The sequence below is a fragment of the Neoarius graeffei genome, chromosome 5, assembly GCF_027579695.1.
Source record: "Neoarius graeffei isolate fNeoGra1 chromosome 5, fNeoGra1.pri, whole genome shotgun sequence".
Lineage (NCBI taxonomy): Eukaryota > Metazoa > Chordata > Actinopteri > Siluriformes > Ariidae > Neoarius > Neoarius graeffei.
Genome location: NC_083573.1, coordinates 17,629,718 through 17,648,166, shown reverse-complemented (window position 1 = coordinate 17,648,166; position 18,449 = coordinate 17,629,718). Strand labels below are relative to the sequence as shown.

General features: G+C 43.1%; 1 protein-coding gene across 3 annotated transcripts in view; it reads right to left on the bottom strand.

The window, feature by feature from the left end:
* Window positions 1-18,449, bottom strand: part of jarid2a (jumonji and AT-rich interaction domain containing 2a) — a 172,544-nt gene that overhangs the window by 16,733 nt on the left and 137,362 nt on the right. For 2 of the 3 annotated variants that reach the window (XM_060921353.1, XM_060921355.1), the window contains 8 exons: window positions 15,663-16,138; window positions 15,444-15,536; window positions 14,921-15,039; window positions 11,151-11,221; window positions 10,809-10,923; window positions 4,514-4,619; window positions 4,245-4,427; window positions 3,965-4,095 (listed from right to left, as the gene is read on the bottom strand). In XM_060921353.1, coding sequence (XP_060777336.1) covers window positions 3,965-4,095; window positions 4,245-4,427; window positions 4,514-4,619; window positions 10,809-10,923; window positions 11,151-11,221; window positions 14,921-15,039; window positions 15,444-15,536; window positions 15,663-16,138 — 1,294 coding nt within the window. The remainder of the gene's footprint in view (window positions 1-3,964; window positions 4,096-4,244; window positions 4,428-4,513; window positions 4,620-10,808; window positions 10,924-11,150; window positions 11,222-14,920; window positions 15,040-15,443; window positions 15,537-15,662; window positions 16,139-18,449) is intronic. The other variant, XM_060921354.1, reaches the window with a different exon arrangement.

Sequence of the window (18,449 nt, the reverse complement as noted above, 5' to 3'; positions counted from 1 at the left end):
ATTTATGTTTATTTCTGTAATATCTCACAAAATATCAGGCCATTCTGTGGCTGGGAAGTTATTTAATATGAGGGTATTCCCTAGCAAATAATGTGCATGAAATCACTTCCTTCATGTGGGTCAAGCAGCCTCTATTTTCCTCTCCTGTTTCAAATTTGTATTCTACAATGCCTTGTGTGAACAGGGAAAGCCCACCACGCGATGCATGATGTAGTATCTTGAACTGGGTCATGGTGAAGCAGGAAAAAATAGCAGAGAATTTAGGGCCACATGGCCCTAAATTCGTTAATCGTTCTATTAAAAAAACCTAATAAAATTGGAAGTCTGTGATTTTGAATTCAGTAGCTTTCGGTCCAATAAACAAAAATAACTGGGTGTCAGGGAAAGTTCTTTTTATGACCTACACTTGAAAAATCTGAAAGGCAGTCTACCTTTAAAGAAAAATATTGCATTAACCATTTAGGAATTACAGACATTTTCCCACAGTCCCTCCATTTTCAAAATTAACTGGACAAACTATCCTTCCATCCATTATCTGTAGCCACTTATCCTGTTCCACAGGCAAGCTGGAGCCTATCCCAGCTGGCTATGGGTGAGAGGTGGGGTACACCCTGGACAAGTCGCCAGGTTATCGCAGGGCTGACACAGAGACAAACAACCATTCACACTCACGTTCACGCTTGCAGTCAATTTAGAGCCACCAATTAACCTAACCTGCATGTCTTTGGACTGTGGGGGAAACCAGAGCACCCAGAGGAAACCCACACAGACACGGGGAGAACATGCAAACTCCACACAGAAAGGCCCTTGCCAGCCACTGGGCTTGAACCCAGGACCTTCTTGCTATGAGGTGACAGTCCTAACCACTACACCATCGGGCTGCCCCTGGACAAACTAACATAATTGTAAATATAAGCATAATTTTCAATACTTGGATACAAATCCTTTGCAGTTAGCAACTGCCTGAAGTCTGGAGCCCATGGACATCAGCAAATGCTGAGTTCCTCTCTTAAGATGCTTTTCCAGGCTTTGCAGCTGCCTTCAGTTGCTGCTTGTTTGTGGGTCGTTCTGCCTTCAGTTTTGTCTTCAGTAACTGAAAAGCAGCTCAACTGGGTTGACTGACTCAGCCATTTAAGAACATTTCATTTCTTTGTCTGTGGTATGTTTTGGCTCATTATCCATCTGTACTGTGAAGTGCCATTCTATCAGTTTTGCAACATTTGACTGAATCTGAGCAGAAAGTATAGCTCTATATACTTCAGATTTCTTTCTGCTACTTCTATCAGCACTCACATCAATAAACACCAGTTACCCAGTCCCATTGGGAGCCATGCCCACCATGTTTGATAGATGATGTGGTATGCTTTGGATGATGAGCCCTTCCTGCTCTACACTCTTCTCTTCTCATTATTCTGGTACAAGTTAATCTTGGTTTCATCTGTACAAGGAATCTCATTCCAGAACTGAACAGGCTTTCTAGCAAAGTCTAATCTGGCCTTTCTGTTCTTGAGTGTTAGCAGTGGTTTGCGTCTTGAGGTAAACCCTCTGTATTTACAATCATGAAGGCAACTCTTTTTGTTGTAGACTGATAAGCCTTCCTCCTCAAGACTGTTCTTGACTTGGCTAGATGTTGTGAAGGGGTTTTTCTTCACCAAGTAAATAATTTTATGATCATCTACTTTAGTTGTTTTCCATGGTCTTCCAGGCCTTTTGATGTTGCTGAGCTCGCTAGTGCATTCCTTCTTCTTACAAATGGACCAAATTGTTGATTTGACCACTCCTAAAGTCGGTTTTGTTTTTTCAGCCTAATCCCTGGATCCCATTGGGCGTGGTTCTATGATGTCGCATCCATGACAAGGTTTTGGTCCGTCATCAGTGTGGCTTCATACCCTACTGGGAGTGTTTCAGAAGTGGAGCATTTGGTCTACCCGATATTGTTGACTGATCTGGTCATTTGTCCTTGATTTTTGTGCTTCTACCATGGGTAAGTCGGCTATGTAATTAAATGGTTTATTTATTTTGCCTGTTTTAATTGTGTGCATTTTTTTTGTGGTGTCATATAACACTGTGTTTTCAACTTCTAGAATTTACCTCTTGTCCATGGTCATGTGACATTGACGCTGTTCCATTTCCTGTCCGGTTCGATCTGCTCTGAACAGCTTGAAAACGGTTAGCAGCAAAAGTAGACTAGGTGTGTATTTTTGAGCGGAGTGCTTTCAGAAGTGTCCCAAAAGTGATTGGTGGAACTGATGGTATCATAAGCATTGTCTACAGTGGCCGCGATCAGCAACGGCACCTGCGTCGCAGCCAGAATGCGATACAGCCGTACCCAGTGGAATTTAGCCTTAAAGCTAGATGGCCTTTCGATTTCATAAAATCAGTTAAATTTAGTTCCCTCTGAAATGTGGTCATTGTGATATATGTTTATTTCTGCAATATCTAAAAAAGCAACAACAACAAAAAAAAAACAGGCCATTCTGTGGCTTTATTTAGTTATTTAACTTGAGGGGTGGCACGGTGGTGTAGTGGTTAGCGCTGTCGCCTCACAGCAAGAAGGTCCGGGTTCGAGCCCTGTGGCCGACAAGGGCCTTTCTTTGCGGAGTTTGCATGTTCTTCCTGTGGCCGTGTGGGTTTCCTCCGGGTGCTCTGTTTTCCCCCACAGTCCAAAGACATGCAGGTTAGGTTAACTGGTGACTCTAAATTGACCGTAGGTGTGAATGTGAGTGTGAATGGTTGTCTGTGTCTCTGTGTCAGCCCTGTGATGACCTGGCGACTTGTCCAGGGTGTACCCCGCCTTTCGCCCGTAGTCAGCTGGGATAGGCTCCAGCTTGCCTGCGACCCTGTAGAAGGATAAAGTGGCTGAGATGAGATGAGAATTTGAGGGGATTCCCTAGCAAATAATGTGCATGGAATCGCTCGCTTCGCACAGCCAAGCAGACAGAGGAAGTGTGTGTGTACATGTGCAGGTCTATCTTCTTTTCCTTCTTCTTTTGGGTTTTACAGCTGGCATCCAAAGTGTTGCATTACTGCCATGACTGTGCACTGACAGTTACATCATTCTGTCACTAAACGAACAGCTGATCACACCGAGGTGCTCACTGACCACCGATATTTATTAGTCTGGTCCTACGTTTCCTTTCCTTTTCAAAATAATGTCTTTTCTTCTCGCTTTCCGTTACTGTAGTCAGTCTTTCACATTTCATTTGGACATTCACGTCCTCCATTTTCCTCTCCTGTTTCAAATTTGTATCCCACAATGCCTTGTGCAAATGGGGAAAGCCCACCATGTGATGCATGACATAGTATCTTGAATTGGGTTATGGTGAAGCAGGAAAAAATAGCAGAGAATTTAGGGCCATGTGGCCCTAAATTCATTAATTGTTCTATTTAAAAAAAACTAATAAAATTGGAAGTCTGTGATTCGAATTCAGTAGCTTTCGGTCCACTAAACAAAAATAATTAGGTGTCGGGAAAATTCTTTTTATGACCTACACTTGAAAGATCTGAAACGCAGTCTACCTTTAATAATTGCCTCCTTCACTTGCATTGAAACTTCTATGGACCACATATTGGGGGTTCCTGTGAATAGCTGACAAATACACAGTCAACACTTGGAATCAACTCCAGACCTTTTATCTCCTTAATTTGTCATAAAATAATGACAAAACAGGCCATAACTGGCCACGAGCTTGCTTATCAGTCAAATGTCCAATTACTTTTGAGCCTGTGAAGATGGAGGGGACTGTAAAAAATGGTTGCATTTCCGAAACAGTTAATGTGATATTTTTTGTTAAATGCCTTGAAATTCTACACTTCAATCACATCTTGATTGTTCTTGATCATTTCAAATCCACTGTGGTGGTGTACAGAGGCAACATCATGAAAATTGTGTCGCTGTCCAAATGCTTATGGACTTGACTGTTGTAGAAAACTAAACATTGCCTGGGCTGACACTTGAACCCACCTGAGATCTATAACAAGCGAGGAAGCTGCATTCAGAAGATGTTTGTTCTCCTGTCTGGGTTCAGATGTGACGATCTGGCAGAGCAGTTTCTCGGTGGAAAACGGTTCCTCTATGCGCCTTCTCTTCAAGTCCTGCAGAGGACACAAATCACCAAATGGTGAGGCAGAAAAGGCAGGATGTCATACACAGCCACATGAAAAAAAAAGGGGGGGGGAGACTAGAATAACTTGGCTTACTTACAAAAAGCTGTTCTCTTTTGCTCTTTAAGAGAGACACTCACCTTCGCTGCCTCATAGCCCAACTTCATCCACTCAGCTGTGGCAAAATGCACTGTCTCAGACACACTATAGCCACAACACACCTTGGACACGAAGGTCCCAGGGAAACACACCATGAACTGGCCACTCTGCTGCACCATCCGGTGCACCTTCACCCCTTCTCGACGTAGCACCTCTGGAGAGATCTGCGTTAAGAACGTTATTGTCACATTGTTTAACATTTCACCACAATGTTCTTTCCTCTTCAGTAAAATTATAATCACCGTCTTACCATAATGTTCTTCTCCAGCATCTCGAGCCCGGGGGTTCCGTTGGCCTGCAGCAGTGTGTGAACTACTTTGTCAAGTTTTGACATCTCATCGGCAGGAATACAGTACCTGCAAAAAGACATCACTAATGATCATAAAGATGTACAAAAATGTATGTGCGTCACCTCTCACTATTACTGAGAACAGGTTGTCAAATATCTGTCTTTATATATTTCCCACATTTTTTTTCTCCAAATTTATCATTTTAAACTACTGAATTCTCTATATGCACAGCAGTGGTGCGAATAGGAATCCTTAATTTCATTCTTCATGATGTGATTTTACCGATCGCACGTCCGTGCTCCAAAAGTATTGGAACAGGACGGGCAATTCTTTTGTTCTTGCTAAACACTGGGACATGTGCAGAGGGGAAGCGTCAGGGCCTTCAGAGAAGGCCCAAACATATCAGCATTTCAAATGTTATATTCCATTTCTTTCATGGTTTAATTTCTTTTATCATTTCATTATAATTATTCTCTTGTAAGTTAAATTTGGCCTCCTTTTCTATCAAATTTGCTTCAGAAATGAAAGTGTTACTGTTCTGAAACCATTAAAATCGAGTTATCCAGTGAGATATTTTTTGTTTGTTGTCTCTAGGCTGAGAAGAATTTAGAGCTGGCTCACTCACTGGTTCGGATTTCATTGCCGGGACAGAAAGCCATCGCAGTGTATGTTTATGTAGAAAGTGACAGATGAATTAACCAATCAGATTTTGATTTATAGTGGGAGGGACCAAAAATTTATCGCCCTAGACCTTCTTGAAGGCCAACGCGAGCTTAACCGCGAGTCAGCACCATCAGCGCAGCAGTGAAGTCACCTTCCAGCCAGTGTAGCGTTCATCAGTAGTTTTAGCGAATACTAAGAGCAGTCAAGCCAGTGCTATCAAGAGCAAGTAGCACAGGCTAACGACCGAGAAATTAAGATTTCTGTCTCCAGACTCTTCTTCCACGTACATGTAGCAATGTCATAATTTCATAGGAATAAAGTTTTTTATTTTTTTTTTTGTGTGTGTGTGTGTGTGTGTGTGAACTTCCTCAAATCCCTCTATTGTAAAACATGTTAATTTGTTGGTTTCCATTAATGGTTCCATTATTGTTTCTGATGGGGCGTTAATTAGTGTAACACACCTGTGGACATTATTGTGCTTGGGAAATCTGGAAAGGGGTAAGCTGGCTTTGTGAATCCTACATGGACAATATTCATTAATACAGTATATATATATATATATATATATATATATATATATATATATATATAATTTTATTTTTCCCCCAAAATATGATATTTATTTCCTGATGTAAGAATGTTTTGACACACATCCGCTGTTTGTATCGGATCAAATATGTAAATTAGTGTCGTAAAATTCCGTGTGAAAAGTTGAGTGTTGATCTGAGAAGCCACTTGGCTGGGAGCTAATGGCCCTTTTCCACTACCCTTTTTCAGCTCACTTCAGCTCGCTTCAGCTCACTTCAGCCCGACACGGCTCGCGTTTCGACTACCTCAGAACAGCATGACTCAGCTCACTTCAGCCCTGCTTAGCACCCAAAACTCGCACGGTTTTGGAGTAGGGCTGAAGCGAGCCAAACCGAGCTGAGTGAGGCTAGGGGCGTGAGCAGACACTCCCCTGTGCACTGATTGGTGAGGAGGAGTGTCCTCACACGCCCACACACGCCCCTCAAGCACGCTGGGATCTGTAAACACCGTAAACCCGGAAGAAGAAGAATTACGAATTACGAGAATTTCTGAAGCCTTATGCGCCTCGCCTCATCTATACGCTCTTGCCAGTATCTGTTGGCATTGTCGGTGACAACAAGCCACAGCACCAAGACCAGCAACACTAACGACTCCATGTCCTCCATGTTTATTGTTTACTATCCGGGTCGTGAGACTACCGCTTAAAAGGTCACTGATGTCACTGTTTGCGCCGCTTAATGACATCACGTGACGTCCACCCACTTTCGCTAACTCCATCCAATGTGTCCACCCACTTCCAGCCAGCACGGTTCAGCGCGGTTGTAGTCGAAATGCAACTCCAACAGCCCTGCTCAGCTCGACTCAGCCCAACTCAGCACGGCACGACTCAGCCCGACTCAGCCGCGTTTGTAGTGGAAAAGCGGCATAACTGGTGTATGATGTTGTCGGGATGCCAGAATGATTTCTCCCTGTCTCCGTGTGTTGATCACAGTGTCATTCATTGTTTTCCAGAATAAATGCTGACAGATGAACTCTTCGCCTCCTCTGCATCATCTATTAGCTACACAGAGACTTTTAGTTATTATTAGAGTAACTGACTGGTTATACTCGGTTACTTACACTTGCCTCAGTATTTTTCACTCAGACTTAAGTATTCATTTCCCTGTGTAATTTACTTAGTTACTTTTAAAATCAACATCAACAGCTACACACAACGGAGCGACCTGGCAGCCTGTCGCTAATCCCTTGCAAAATCCTTTGTCCTGTTGCTTTTTTGATGTCTGGCTAAGCTCAAGTCCCAGCTCTAATAGTTACAGTTCACCACTGGACATGTGCATGTGAGATCAAATGATTAATACAAGATGCCAGATCACAACTTCAGCTTTCATTTCCTGATTATTTACACCTAGATGTGTTAAATAACTTTAGAACCAACCTTTGGTGGCAGACCACCTAATTTTTAGGTGAGCAAAAGTATAGGAACAGAAGAGCTTAAAGTAAATAACACTTAATCTTTGTTTGCATATCCCTTGCTGGCAATAACTGCATCAAACTGGCGATCCACTGACATCACCATACTGTTGTATTCTTCTTTTGTGATGCTCTTCCTGGTTCCAGCTTCTTTCAGTCTCCTCTTCAGGAGTTAAATTGCATGATCACTTTGGTTAAGATCTGGTTTTTGACTTGATCAGTCTAAAACGTTTCACTTTTTCCCTCCTGATGAAGTCCTTTGTTGTGTTGGTGTGTGTTTTGGGTCATTGTCTTGCTGCATGATGAAGTTCCTCCCAGTTAGACTGGATGCATTTCTCTGTAAACTGGCACACAGAATGTTTCTGAATTCCTTGTGCTGCGACCATCATGAGTTGCATCATCAATAAAGATTAGTGAGCTCATTCCAGAAGCAGCCACGCAAGCCCAAGCCATGACACTATCTCCACCATGCTTGACCAATGAGCTCGGTGGCATGGTGGTGTAAGTGGTTAGCACTGTCGCCTCACAGCAAGAAGGTTCTGGGTTCGAACCCAGTGGCCGGCGAGGGCCACTCTGCATGGAGTTTGCATGTTCTCCCTGCGTCTGTCCGGGTTTCCTCTGGGTGCTCCGGTTTCCCCCACAATCCAAAGATATGCAGTTTGGTTGACGTGGGGCGGCCTTGGGCTGAGGTGCCCTTGAGCAAGGTGCTCCCTGGGTGCTCTGGTGTGGCTGCCCACTGCTCTGTGTGTGTTCACTGCTTCAGATGGGTTAAATGCAGAGGATGAATTTCAGTGTGCATGTGACAAATGTTTTGGTTCATGAGCAGATCCTTTCATTCGCTACACTCTGGCCTTTCCATCACTTAGGCAGAGATTAATCTTGGTTCCAGAACTTTTGTAGCTAATCTCTGTATTTCTATGTGAATTCCAATCTGGCCTTCTGATTCTTACTGCTGATGAGTGTCTTGCATCGTGTGGTGTGGTCTTTATATTTCTGCTCTCAAAGTATTCTTTGAACAGTGGATTGTGATACCTTCATTCCTGTCACTGACTGGTACGTTTGGGTTTTGATTCACAGCCTTCACAATCTTTCTGTCATCAACTGTTGTTGTTTTCCTTGACTGACCTGTTCGATGTCTGGACCAGTACGGTCCCTTCTGAAAGTATTGGAACAGCATCGCCAAGTCTTTTATTTTTGCTAGAACCTGATGATTTGAAATCAAAAGATGACTGAGATGACAGATCAGAATTTCTGCTTTCATTTGCTAATATTTACTGCTCGCTGTGTTAAACAACTTAGAAACGTGTCACCTTTGCTGGCAGACCACCCAATTTTAGGTAAGCAAAAGTATAGGAACTGATAGTCTTAAAGTAAATAGCATTTAATATTTGGTTGCATATCCTGTGATGTTTTCCAGGCTTGTACCCCACAGCTTCTTTCATTTATTGTTTGTTTCTGTTGTTGGTTGTTAGGACACCAGGTGTGTGTTTCTTTTTTCAGGATATTCCACATTGTTGTACTGGTTATACGTAATGCTTGTGCAGAGGCTCTGATAGATTTTCCCTCTTTTCTCAGTTTCAAAATGGCTTGCTTTTTTCCCATACATAGCTCTCTGGTCGTCGTGTTGGTTTATCCTTTTAAACAACAAACACAGTCTTCACCCAGGGCTCAGTCCAAAAGTAAACATTCAGAGCTATTAATTCTTTAAACAGTCAATCCGACAGGGCACACCTGAGCAACAAGGAATCTGTCAGTCATGTGTTCCAATATTTTTTTATCACTTGGAAAATGGGTGGGTTCAAGTTCTAAGTTTTTTAACACCTTGGTGTAAATATAAAAAAAAAAAATGAAAGTTGAAATTCTGATCTACACCCGATTCCAAAAAAGTTGGGACAAAGTACAAATTGTAAATAAAAACGGAATGCAATAATTTACAAATCTCAAAAACTGATATTGTATTCACAATAGAACATAGACAACATATCAAATGTCGAAAGTGAGACATTTTGAAATTTCATGCCAAATATTGGCTCATTTGAAATTTCATTACAGCAACACATCTCAAAAAAGTTGGGACAGGGGCAATAAGAGGCTGGAAAAGTTAAAGGTACAAAAAAGGAACAGCTGGAGGACCAAATTGCAACTCATTAGGTCAATTGCCAATAGGTCATTAACATGACTGGGTATAAAAAGAGCATCTTGGAGTGGCAGCGGCTCTCAGAAGTAAAGATGGGAAGAGGATCACCAATCCCCCTAATTCTGCGCCGAAAAATAGTGGAGCAATATCAGAAAGGAGTTCGACAATGTAAAATTGCAAAGTTTGAACATATCATCATCTACAGTGCATAATATCATCAAAAGATTCAGAGAATCTGGAAGAATCTCTGTGCGTAAGGGTCAAGGCCGGAAAACCATACTGGGTGCCCGTGATCTTCGGGCCCTTAGACGGCACTGCATCACATACAGGCATGCTTCTGTATTGGAAATCACAAAATGGGCTCAGGAATATTTCCAGAGAACATTATCTGTGAAAACAATTCACCGTGCCATCCGCCGTTGCCAGCTAAAACTCTATAGTTCAAAGAAGAAGCTGTATCTAAACATGATCCAGAAGCACGGACGTCTTCTCTGGGCCAAAGCTCATTTAAAATGGACTGTGCGGCAAAGTGGAAAACTGTTCTGTGGTCAGACGAATCAAAATTTGAAGTTCTTTATGGAAATCAGGGATGCCGTGTCATTCGAACTAAAGAGGAGAAGGACGACCCAAGTTGTTATCAGCGCTCAGTTCAGAAGCCTGCATCTCTGATGGTATGGGGTTGCATTAGTGCGTGTGGCATGGGCAGCTTACACATCTGGAAAGACACCATCAATGCTGAAAGGTATATCCAGGTTCTAGAGCAACATATGCTCCCATCCAGACGATGTCTCTTTCAGGGAAGACCTTGCATTTTCCAACATGACAATGCCAAACCACATACTGCATCAATTAAAGCATCATGGCTGCGTAGAAGAAGGGTCCGGATACTGAACTGGCCAGCCTGCAGTCAAGATCTTTCACCCATAGAAAACATTTGGCGCATCATAAAACGGAAGATATGACAAAAAAGACCTAAGACAGTTGAGCAACTAGAATCCTACATTAGACAAGAATGGGTGAACATTCCTATCCCTAAACTTGAGCAACTTGTCTCCTCAGTCCCCAGATGTTTACAGACTGTTGTAAAGAGAAAAGGGAATGTCTCACAGTGGTAAACGTGGCCTTGTCCCAACTTTTTTGAGATGTGTTGTTGTCATGAAATTTAAAATCACCTAATTTTTCTCTTTAAATGATACATTTTCTCAGTTTAAGCATTTGATATGTCATCTATGTTCTATTCTGAATAAAATATGGAATTTTGAAACTTCCACATCATTGCATTCTGTTTTTATTTACAATTTGTACTTTGTCCCAACTTTTTTGGAATCGGGGTTGTATCAATTCATATCCATCTTTTGACCTCAAACCCATGTCTTCAGTGTAAGTTTCTTCAAGTGTGGTCTTTCTCCCCAACTTTGGTTATTTCAGAACTCCATTTTGCAGATTCATCTTCTTACCAAATGCAATCAGCACCAGTGTGTAGATAATCTATGTATGGAAGGCTGTTCTGGTCCCTGGACCAACATGAGGTAGAAAACACCATGCCTATATTCAGCCAGGGGATGGTCACTCCTGCTTACAAACACAAACAACTATTCAACACATCATCTGTTAGATTCTGCTAGAGATCTGCTATAGCTACATGCCCTTAAATATTCTAAAAATATTACTCATGGAAAAGAATGACAAGTAGAACATAATTTTAGTGACAATGCATACTGTAAAGAGCACAACACTGAATAAACGGAGGAACTAAAGAGATTTGAAATGTGTTTAATGGACAGGAAAATCAGTCTAACCTGGCACAGCACCAAGGTGACGCAAGATGGATCCTGAGTTATTGGAAAGCACAGTAAGATTCCATCCATGCCTGGCAAAGTGATATGTGTTAAGAATGAAATAAATAACATGACAGCAACATTTCTACAAAAGTATTCAGATCACTCCAGGTGATCAAGGACTACAGAGCTGACATTTACCTGACTGAAAGTAAAGCAAGGAATCATATTAACATGAATAACATGCACATTTTTTTATATTAAAAAAAGTAATGATCCACTATTTTACACTTAATCTACAATTAACAGGACTACCACGAATAGCAAATAGAGAAATTAAATGTAGATTATATCATGCAGCAAGATAACAATGTAAAACATATAGTAAAAATCATACAGTAAATGTATCTTGAATTAGTTCTGGGGTGGCACAGTGGCGTAGTGGTTAGCACTGTCACCTCACAGCAAGAAGGTTCTGGGTTTGAGTCCAGTGGCTGACGGGGGCTTTCTGTGTGGAGTTTGCATGTTCTCCCCGTGTTTGCATGGGTTTCCGCCGGGTGCTCCGGTTTCCCCCACAGTCCAAAGACATGCAGGTTAGGCTAACTGGTGGCTCTAAATTGACCATAGGTGTGAATGAGAGTGTGAATGGCATGTCTCTATGTGTCAGCCCTGCAATGACCTAGCGACTTGTCCAGGGTGTACCCCACCTCTTGCCCATAGTTAGCTGGGCTCCAGCTTACCCACAACCCTGCACAGGATAAGCGGCTATGGATAATGGATGGATGAATTAGTTCTTCTCAAAAGAACCAAATGTCCTGCACTGCCAAAGCAGTTTCCTTTGGAACTAGTGGAGTATCCCCATTTGGTCATTTCCTGTCATCACTGCAATCCCTTGTGTGTAGCCTATAAAAGATCCTTGTCTCTTTCCCATTCTCATCTTCTCATTAAAGAGTTGAATACGCTGTGTATCTTTTGTAACACTGTGTAATATTTGCTAATCTTACTGTTTTTGGTAAAACATACACAGAGTGGGTTGATGTGCACTGTACAAGAGACAGATCTTCTAATATTAGACTATTTTCTCCACGATTGAATTTTAATGGAAAAAAAAAACCCACATGGCCTACAAGTTGGTGTTGGTGTGCAGAATGCAGAGTAACCATATAGTCGATAAATCCATATCCATAATGTGTGAATTGTTAAAGCCTCTTGTGTATTTCAGCACAAGGTGGCAATCTGTTTGTTCTGCTAAGCCCCGATTCGCTCTGGAGTGTATACCTGACATGATCAATACCCTAATTGTTTGGTAATTGCAGCATAATAATGTTAGCAACGTGCAAAGCACACCTTGCAAGCTACAGAAATTCTGCTGTCTATTCATCACCTTCATCTGGCATTGCACGGTCATAGCGAGACGTGAAGTAAGCAGCAGGTAATGCAGAAGAGCCAACTGTGAACATGGCAGCAGGAACTGAAGTGGGTATAAGACTTGGCTGAAAAAGGAGTAAGAACTTTTACTGTCTGGAATACAGAACAGAACAGCGGGTAATGGGCACTGGCCAATCGCAAGAGCTGTTTGCAACAATGCAACAGCGTATTGTGGTATGCAGCCCAGGGGTGCAGCTGTGTTACATATGGAGACAGAACCTGACATCATCTCATCTCATCTCATCTCATTATCGCTAGCTGCTTTATCCTGTTCTACAGGGTCGCAAGCAAGCTGGAGCCTATCCCAGCTGACTACGGGTGAAAGGTGGGGTATACCCTGGACAAGTCGCCAGGTCATCACAGGGCTGACACAGAGACACAGACAACCATTCACACTCACATTCACACCTACGGTCAATTTAGAGTCACCAGTTAACCTAACCTGCATGTCTTTGGACTGTGGGGGAAACCGGAGCACCCGGAGGAAACCCACGCGGACACGGGGAGAACATGCAAACTCCGCACAGAAAGGCCCTCGCCGGCCACGGGGCTCGAACCCAGACCTTCTTGCTGTGAGGCGACAGCGCTAACCACTACACCACCGTGCCGCCCTAACCTGACATCAGTGGCTGCATTTCATTCTCAGCATGATGACCACTTCAGCAAACAGTGATGGTAGCTCACCATCAAAGCAATCTGAAGATCTGAGTGCAAAGCAGGATCACAGCATAACATTGGCAAAATGAAAGCTGGACCATCCCCTCAATGTGGTTATACAAGTGATTAATGCATGTTGTTGTATACGCATGCATGCAACTGACTGGTCTATTCACAGTGTACCAATTTCAGTAATAAGCTTATATGTGCATTCCAAGTTAGACAGTACAGGCAGCACTCCAAGCTATGGGAGTCATATCAACAGGGTGCGAATCACTGGGCTGGCTCAAATGCCAAATGTCTAAACGACTAAACGACTACAGTTCTGTATGCTACGCATTCCAGATGTGATGGAACAAGCATGATTGATTCATAACCAAAGATCAGTTTGGGTTTGGGTTATCACAAAATATGTAGGAACTGCCACAGAGGCCCTGCAATGCCTATGCATACTTCCCTATCTGGACAACTGGCTGCTGGACAGACAGTCCCAACAGCTCCTGAAAGGCATGCATTCTCTTTTTCAAGGTATGGTCTGAGGTGTTCTCTCTGTAAAAAGGGGCAGATGCCTCCCAACAAAGCTGTGGGGGAATGTGGTAAAACCTTAAAGTTTTAGCTCTTTGGCTAGTCATGCAACATTTTCAGTAACCCCTGAAAGGGTCCCATTTACTAGTGTGGACCAACAACACCTCTGTGGTATTTTGCATCAACCACCAGGGTCGCATAAGTGATTTTGGTGGGTGAACAAACTCTGGAAGGATGAATTCATAGCTCCTGTATTTGTTAGCTACATATCTATGGGGCCAATAAAACCAAACACTGAATGCAGCAAGTCTGCACCCAGGAACTGGCAAATCCACCGGTTCTTGACATTACAGACATACAAGTTGCTTTGGTACAGCAGACCAACCATCCATCCATTATCCGTAACCGCTTATCCTGTGCAGGGTCGTGGGCAAGCTGGAGCCTATCCCAGTTGGCTATGGGCAAGAGGCGGGGTACACCCTGGACAAGTCACCAAATCATTGCAGGGCTGACACATAGAAACAAACAACCATTCACGCTCACACCTACGGTCAATTTAGAGCCACCAATTAACCTAACCTGCATGTCTTTGGACTGTGGGTGAAACCAGAGCACCTGGAGGGAGAACATGCAAACTCCACACAGAAAGGCCCCCATCAGCCACTGGGCTCGAACGCAGAACCTTCGTGCTGTGAGGCGACAGTGCTAACCACTACACCACTGTGCCGCCTACAGCAGACCAATCACTTTGAAACTATGAGTATGGACCCTGGGAGTGTTTGCCAGAGATCAGAGACACTTTTGTTTGTCCAGCTTTTTTACTGGCCATCACTAAAGCCAGGTGAGTCAATGACTTGCGTGTGTTATTGGTCAGCAGAGTGCTGATGTTGAGGATCAGAGTTCAAGCCTGTCACAATGTCATTGAATCCAGCATTCCTTCCAAAGATCCTGATGCCACAGCTGTAGTGACCATCATTAAAAGTGGTCTATTAATTTTTTTCCATAGCTGTAGGTGTGATAATCAGGTCATATAGTGTATGTAACCTTCCCTTTTCTTATCAGTATCATTCCTTTCATTATAATGATGTCTTGTTGGTTTAATATGTTGCACAATATAACTAAACAGCAATAGTTAAACTATAGTTTTTATATTGTATACTGTAACTGATACAGGGTCTTACTTTGAAAATGGCTCAGACTTGCTCACAGGAAATCCACTCCCATGAGTCTTTGTATCCACTCGCCCACAGTGCACTGCAACATGGCATTCTTTTTCTTCTACAAGTCTCCAGTACTCTTGCTTCAGAAAGACAGAAAAAGGGTATGGGGAAAAGTGAGAAGGTAAACAGAATTCTTGCCAATAATGGGAAAAGAAAAAGGCTCCTCAGAAAAAGTGCATTTATGTGGAGCAGCCATGGTCTAAAGGTTAGAGAAGCAGCCTTAGGCCCAAAGGGTTGCTGGTTCGATTCCCTGGACCAGAAGGAAAGTCCATGGCTAAAGTGCCCTTAAGCAAGACACCTAACCCCCAAATGCTCATTGTACATCACTCTGGATAAGAGTACTGCTAAATGCCTGTAATGTAATGTGCAAAAGCCTTTGAGTTAAAAAAAGATGATCATTGGTGAACTTCTGCTGGACCAAAACCTTTTGGATTCAGCCTAATGAAAGTAGCCTTCTATCAAACTTTGCTCGAAAAGAACATACCTCTACTTCGGCTGTGTCTGGCTCCCGGCTGAAGCACATATTCATGGTATTCCTGGCTGCCCGATAAAAAGTTGTTAGAGAGAACGATTTTCCCTGCAAATGAAAAAACAGACTGAAAATGTCCTGTACAGTTGCAGTTGAAATGCTGAGTGCAAAACATGTTTCATATACTATTTAAAGAAATGAGACTCATGGACAAAAAAAGCACAGAGTCTGCACCTTGTATATGCATTTGTGCAGCTCAGCCAGTATGCCACCTTCTTCTTTCCTTTCCTGCCGTCCCTGGCGGCCATTCCTGGCCATGGGGTCAAGCTCTCTGAGGCGTTCTCGCACACCACTCCGGTGAAGAGCACCATTCACCAGGCCGTTCTTGGGTTCGCAGCGTGGTAGGAGCAGTGCAGCATGCTGCAATGTGTCTGCCTGACCCTCCAGGGGCCCGTTTCTCCTCTCCAGGCTATCTTTCTCAGCCAGCACATCCTTCTCCAGCTGAGCCCGCTGTGCCGGAGACAATGAGTCATAAGAGAGCAGGTATTGGCAGTAAGCCTCCTGCAGCTTGGCGAGCCGGTCCTGTGCAGAGCGTGGGATGCCCAGCAGGTCAGCGAGACGGCCCCATGTCTTCAAGTCTGTCACCTGCTGCATGCCACCCATGTCATTCAGGAGCTGAAAGAATCGGGCTAAATCCAATTCACAGCCACCTTTAAAGAAAGAGTAAATGGAGATGATTATTTTTTTTAATCCTCCTATCACTGCTTTAAACTGACCCATTTTGAATTTTTAGTAAATGGAGACCAATATTAAAAATCACTATTTACATTATAGGAAAGAAATCCTTTTTGTCACAAGTAATTATACCTATCCATGAGACAAACTCCTCTGCCATTCCATGAGATTACAACACCCTGTTCATAAAGGTTTCATGTAAAAATTGGTATCAAGATCTGCAGACATCAGACATTCAAAGAACCAAAGAGAATCTGAAAGCCTTATATATTGGAAGAACAGGGTGAGCCTGACTAACTACAGAACTGGCCAAGAGCTGGGTCAAAGAAATCCAAGGTGGGCTGCTTAACACTGGCTTTCCAATATTCTAGATTTATGAGCCTAGATGTGCCTGATCAGCAAAACCACCATGGTCTGGCAAGTTTACCCCACCATCCAACCTCCTCAGAGAAGGACGTAGGGAAGCAGTCATGCTGTCATGCTTGAATGACTACTCCTTGGCTCAGGGACCATTCTCTATGATCAAACCTTTATACTGTACAAACCAGTGCAGATGTACATTAGACATTCCGCTGACAAAAAATAGAATGCTAGAAACAGTAAGAGACATCAAACTTGAGCTTGGCATTATGAGTCAAACACTGAGATGGATATGGAGAACGGCAGTGAGCCATATTTGTAATAATATCTCAGTGGGAGTAATTCCATTGGTAAATGGAATTTAACAAAACCCAAATGAGTTTCTCGTTTGATGGATGGATGGAAAACAGTGCTAAAAGGAACTCTCCTATTCAGCACTGATTCCCCTTCAGGCCATAAAAGCTGAGCACTTAAGGTTAGTGAATCTAGCAAAAAGAAAGAATACCTAATGACCCACAGTACCGGTAGGTGGGCCCCATGTTGATCCAAACGCAAAGACTTTGTCAAGACAGACGCTAGTTAAACATCGGACCTATATCACAAACCAACAAAGAAATATTTAACATTTCTTACAGCAGATGTTCCAAGGGTGAGGTTGGTACTTATGCACATCTGCTGCAAAATACATAAAATATGCAGGTGCATGCTTGCTAGATAGGCCAAGGTCTGATATACTGCTATACTACATATACAGTATATACATATACAAACACCTAATACACAAAGACATAATGCATTTCATGAGACAGACAGCAGGACATATGGAGCTCAAAAAGCAGAGTCCAGAGATACAAATCAAAGAACTCAACTAATGGTTCAGAATCATGGAGAAACTGGAGATGTCCATGACCGTTTCAACTATTTTCAAGATATTTTCACTTGCTAAGAGATAATTTTTTGCAGTGCATGGAAATGAAAATATAATCTATCCCATTTCCAAAAAGGGGTTTAAATTGGAGTGCTAACCTCCTAGTGGTATTCCCTGGGTAACGGCTACAGCAATGACCTTGGGTCGTGATACCACCAGGAGCATGGTGGAAAACCAGCAGGCTCGTCCTGAAAGGTTCAACCATGGTGGGACGGTTCCCAGGGGAGCTGCTGCGGTCAAATAGCGCCCGCACCTTTCCAGCTTACCGCTTTTCCTTATCGAAGTGTGATGCAAAATAGATAAGGTTGGGCAAAGGGTCACCCCCTCACCACAAAAACTTAAAACTGCTGCAGAAGCACGAACTAGAAACTCTATATATACGGGCCTGGGAGAAGATGGTCCTCCAGAAGGAGGACACATAACACCAAATAGTGAAATCCAAATAAACCTGGAAGCTACTAGGCCGACAACCATCATATCAACCAGGACCACTACCATGTTGGGGACATGGAATGTCCGAACTATGTATGAGGTGGGAAAAACAGCACAAGTGGCAACAGAGATGAGAAATTACAAGCTAGAGGTGATAGGAATCAGGGAGTCAAGATGGACAGGCTCGGGACAGGTGATGTTAAACACAGGAGAATTGCTGCTATACACAGGTCATGAAGAGGAAAACGCCCCCCCCCCCCCCCCCCCACACACACACAGAAAGCTCTCATTGGATGGGAGACACACGGCCCGAGGATTCTAACTGCATGCTTCCGTACAGAAAGAAGGAGAATCAACATGGACATCATCCAGTGCTACGCTCCAACAAATGATGGAGATGAAGAGGTCAAAGAGGAGTTCTATAACAGAGTACTGACAATCATCCAGAACAGGCCAAGACGCAACATCGTCATCACCATGGGGGACTTCAACGCCAAGATAGGGAGTAAAAACCAAGGCTACGAGTCAATCATGGGGGAACAAGGTTTGGGCGTAATGAATGATAA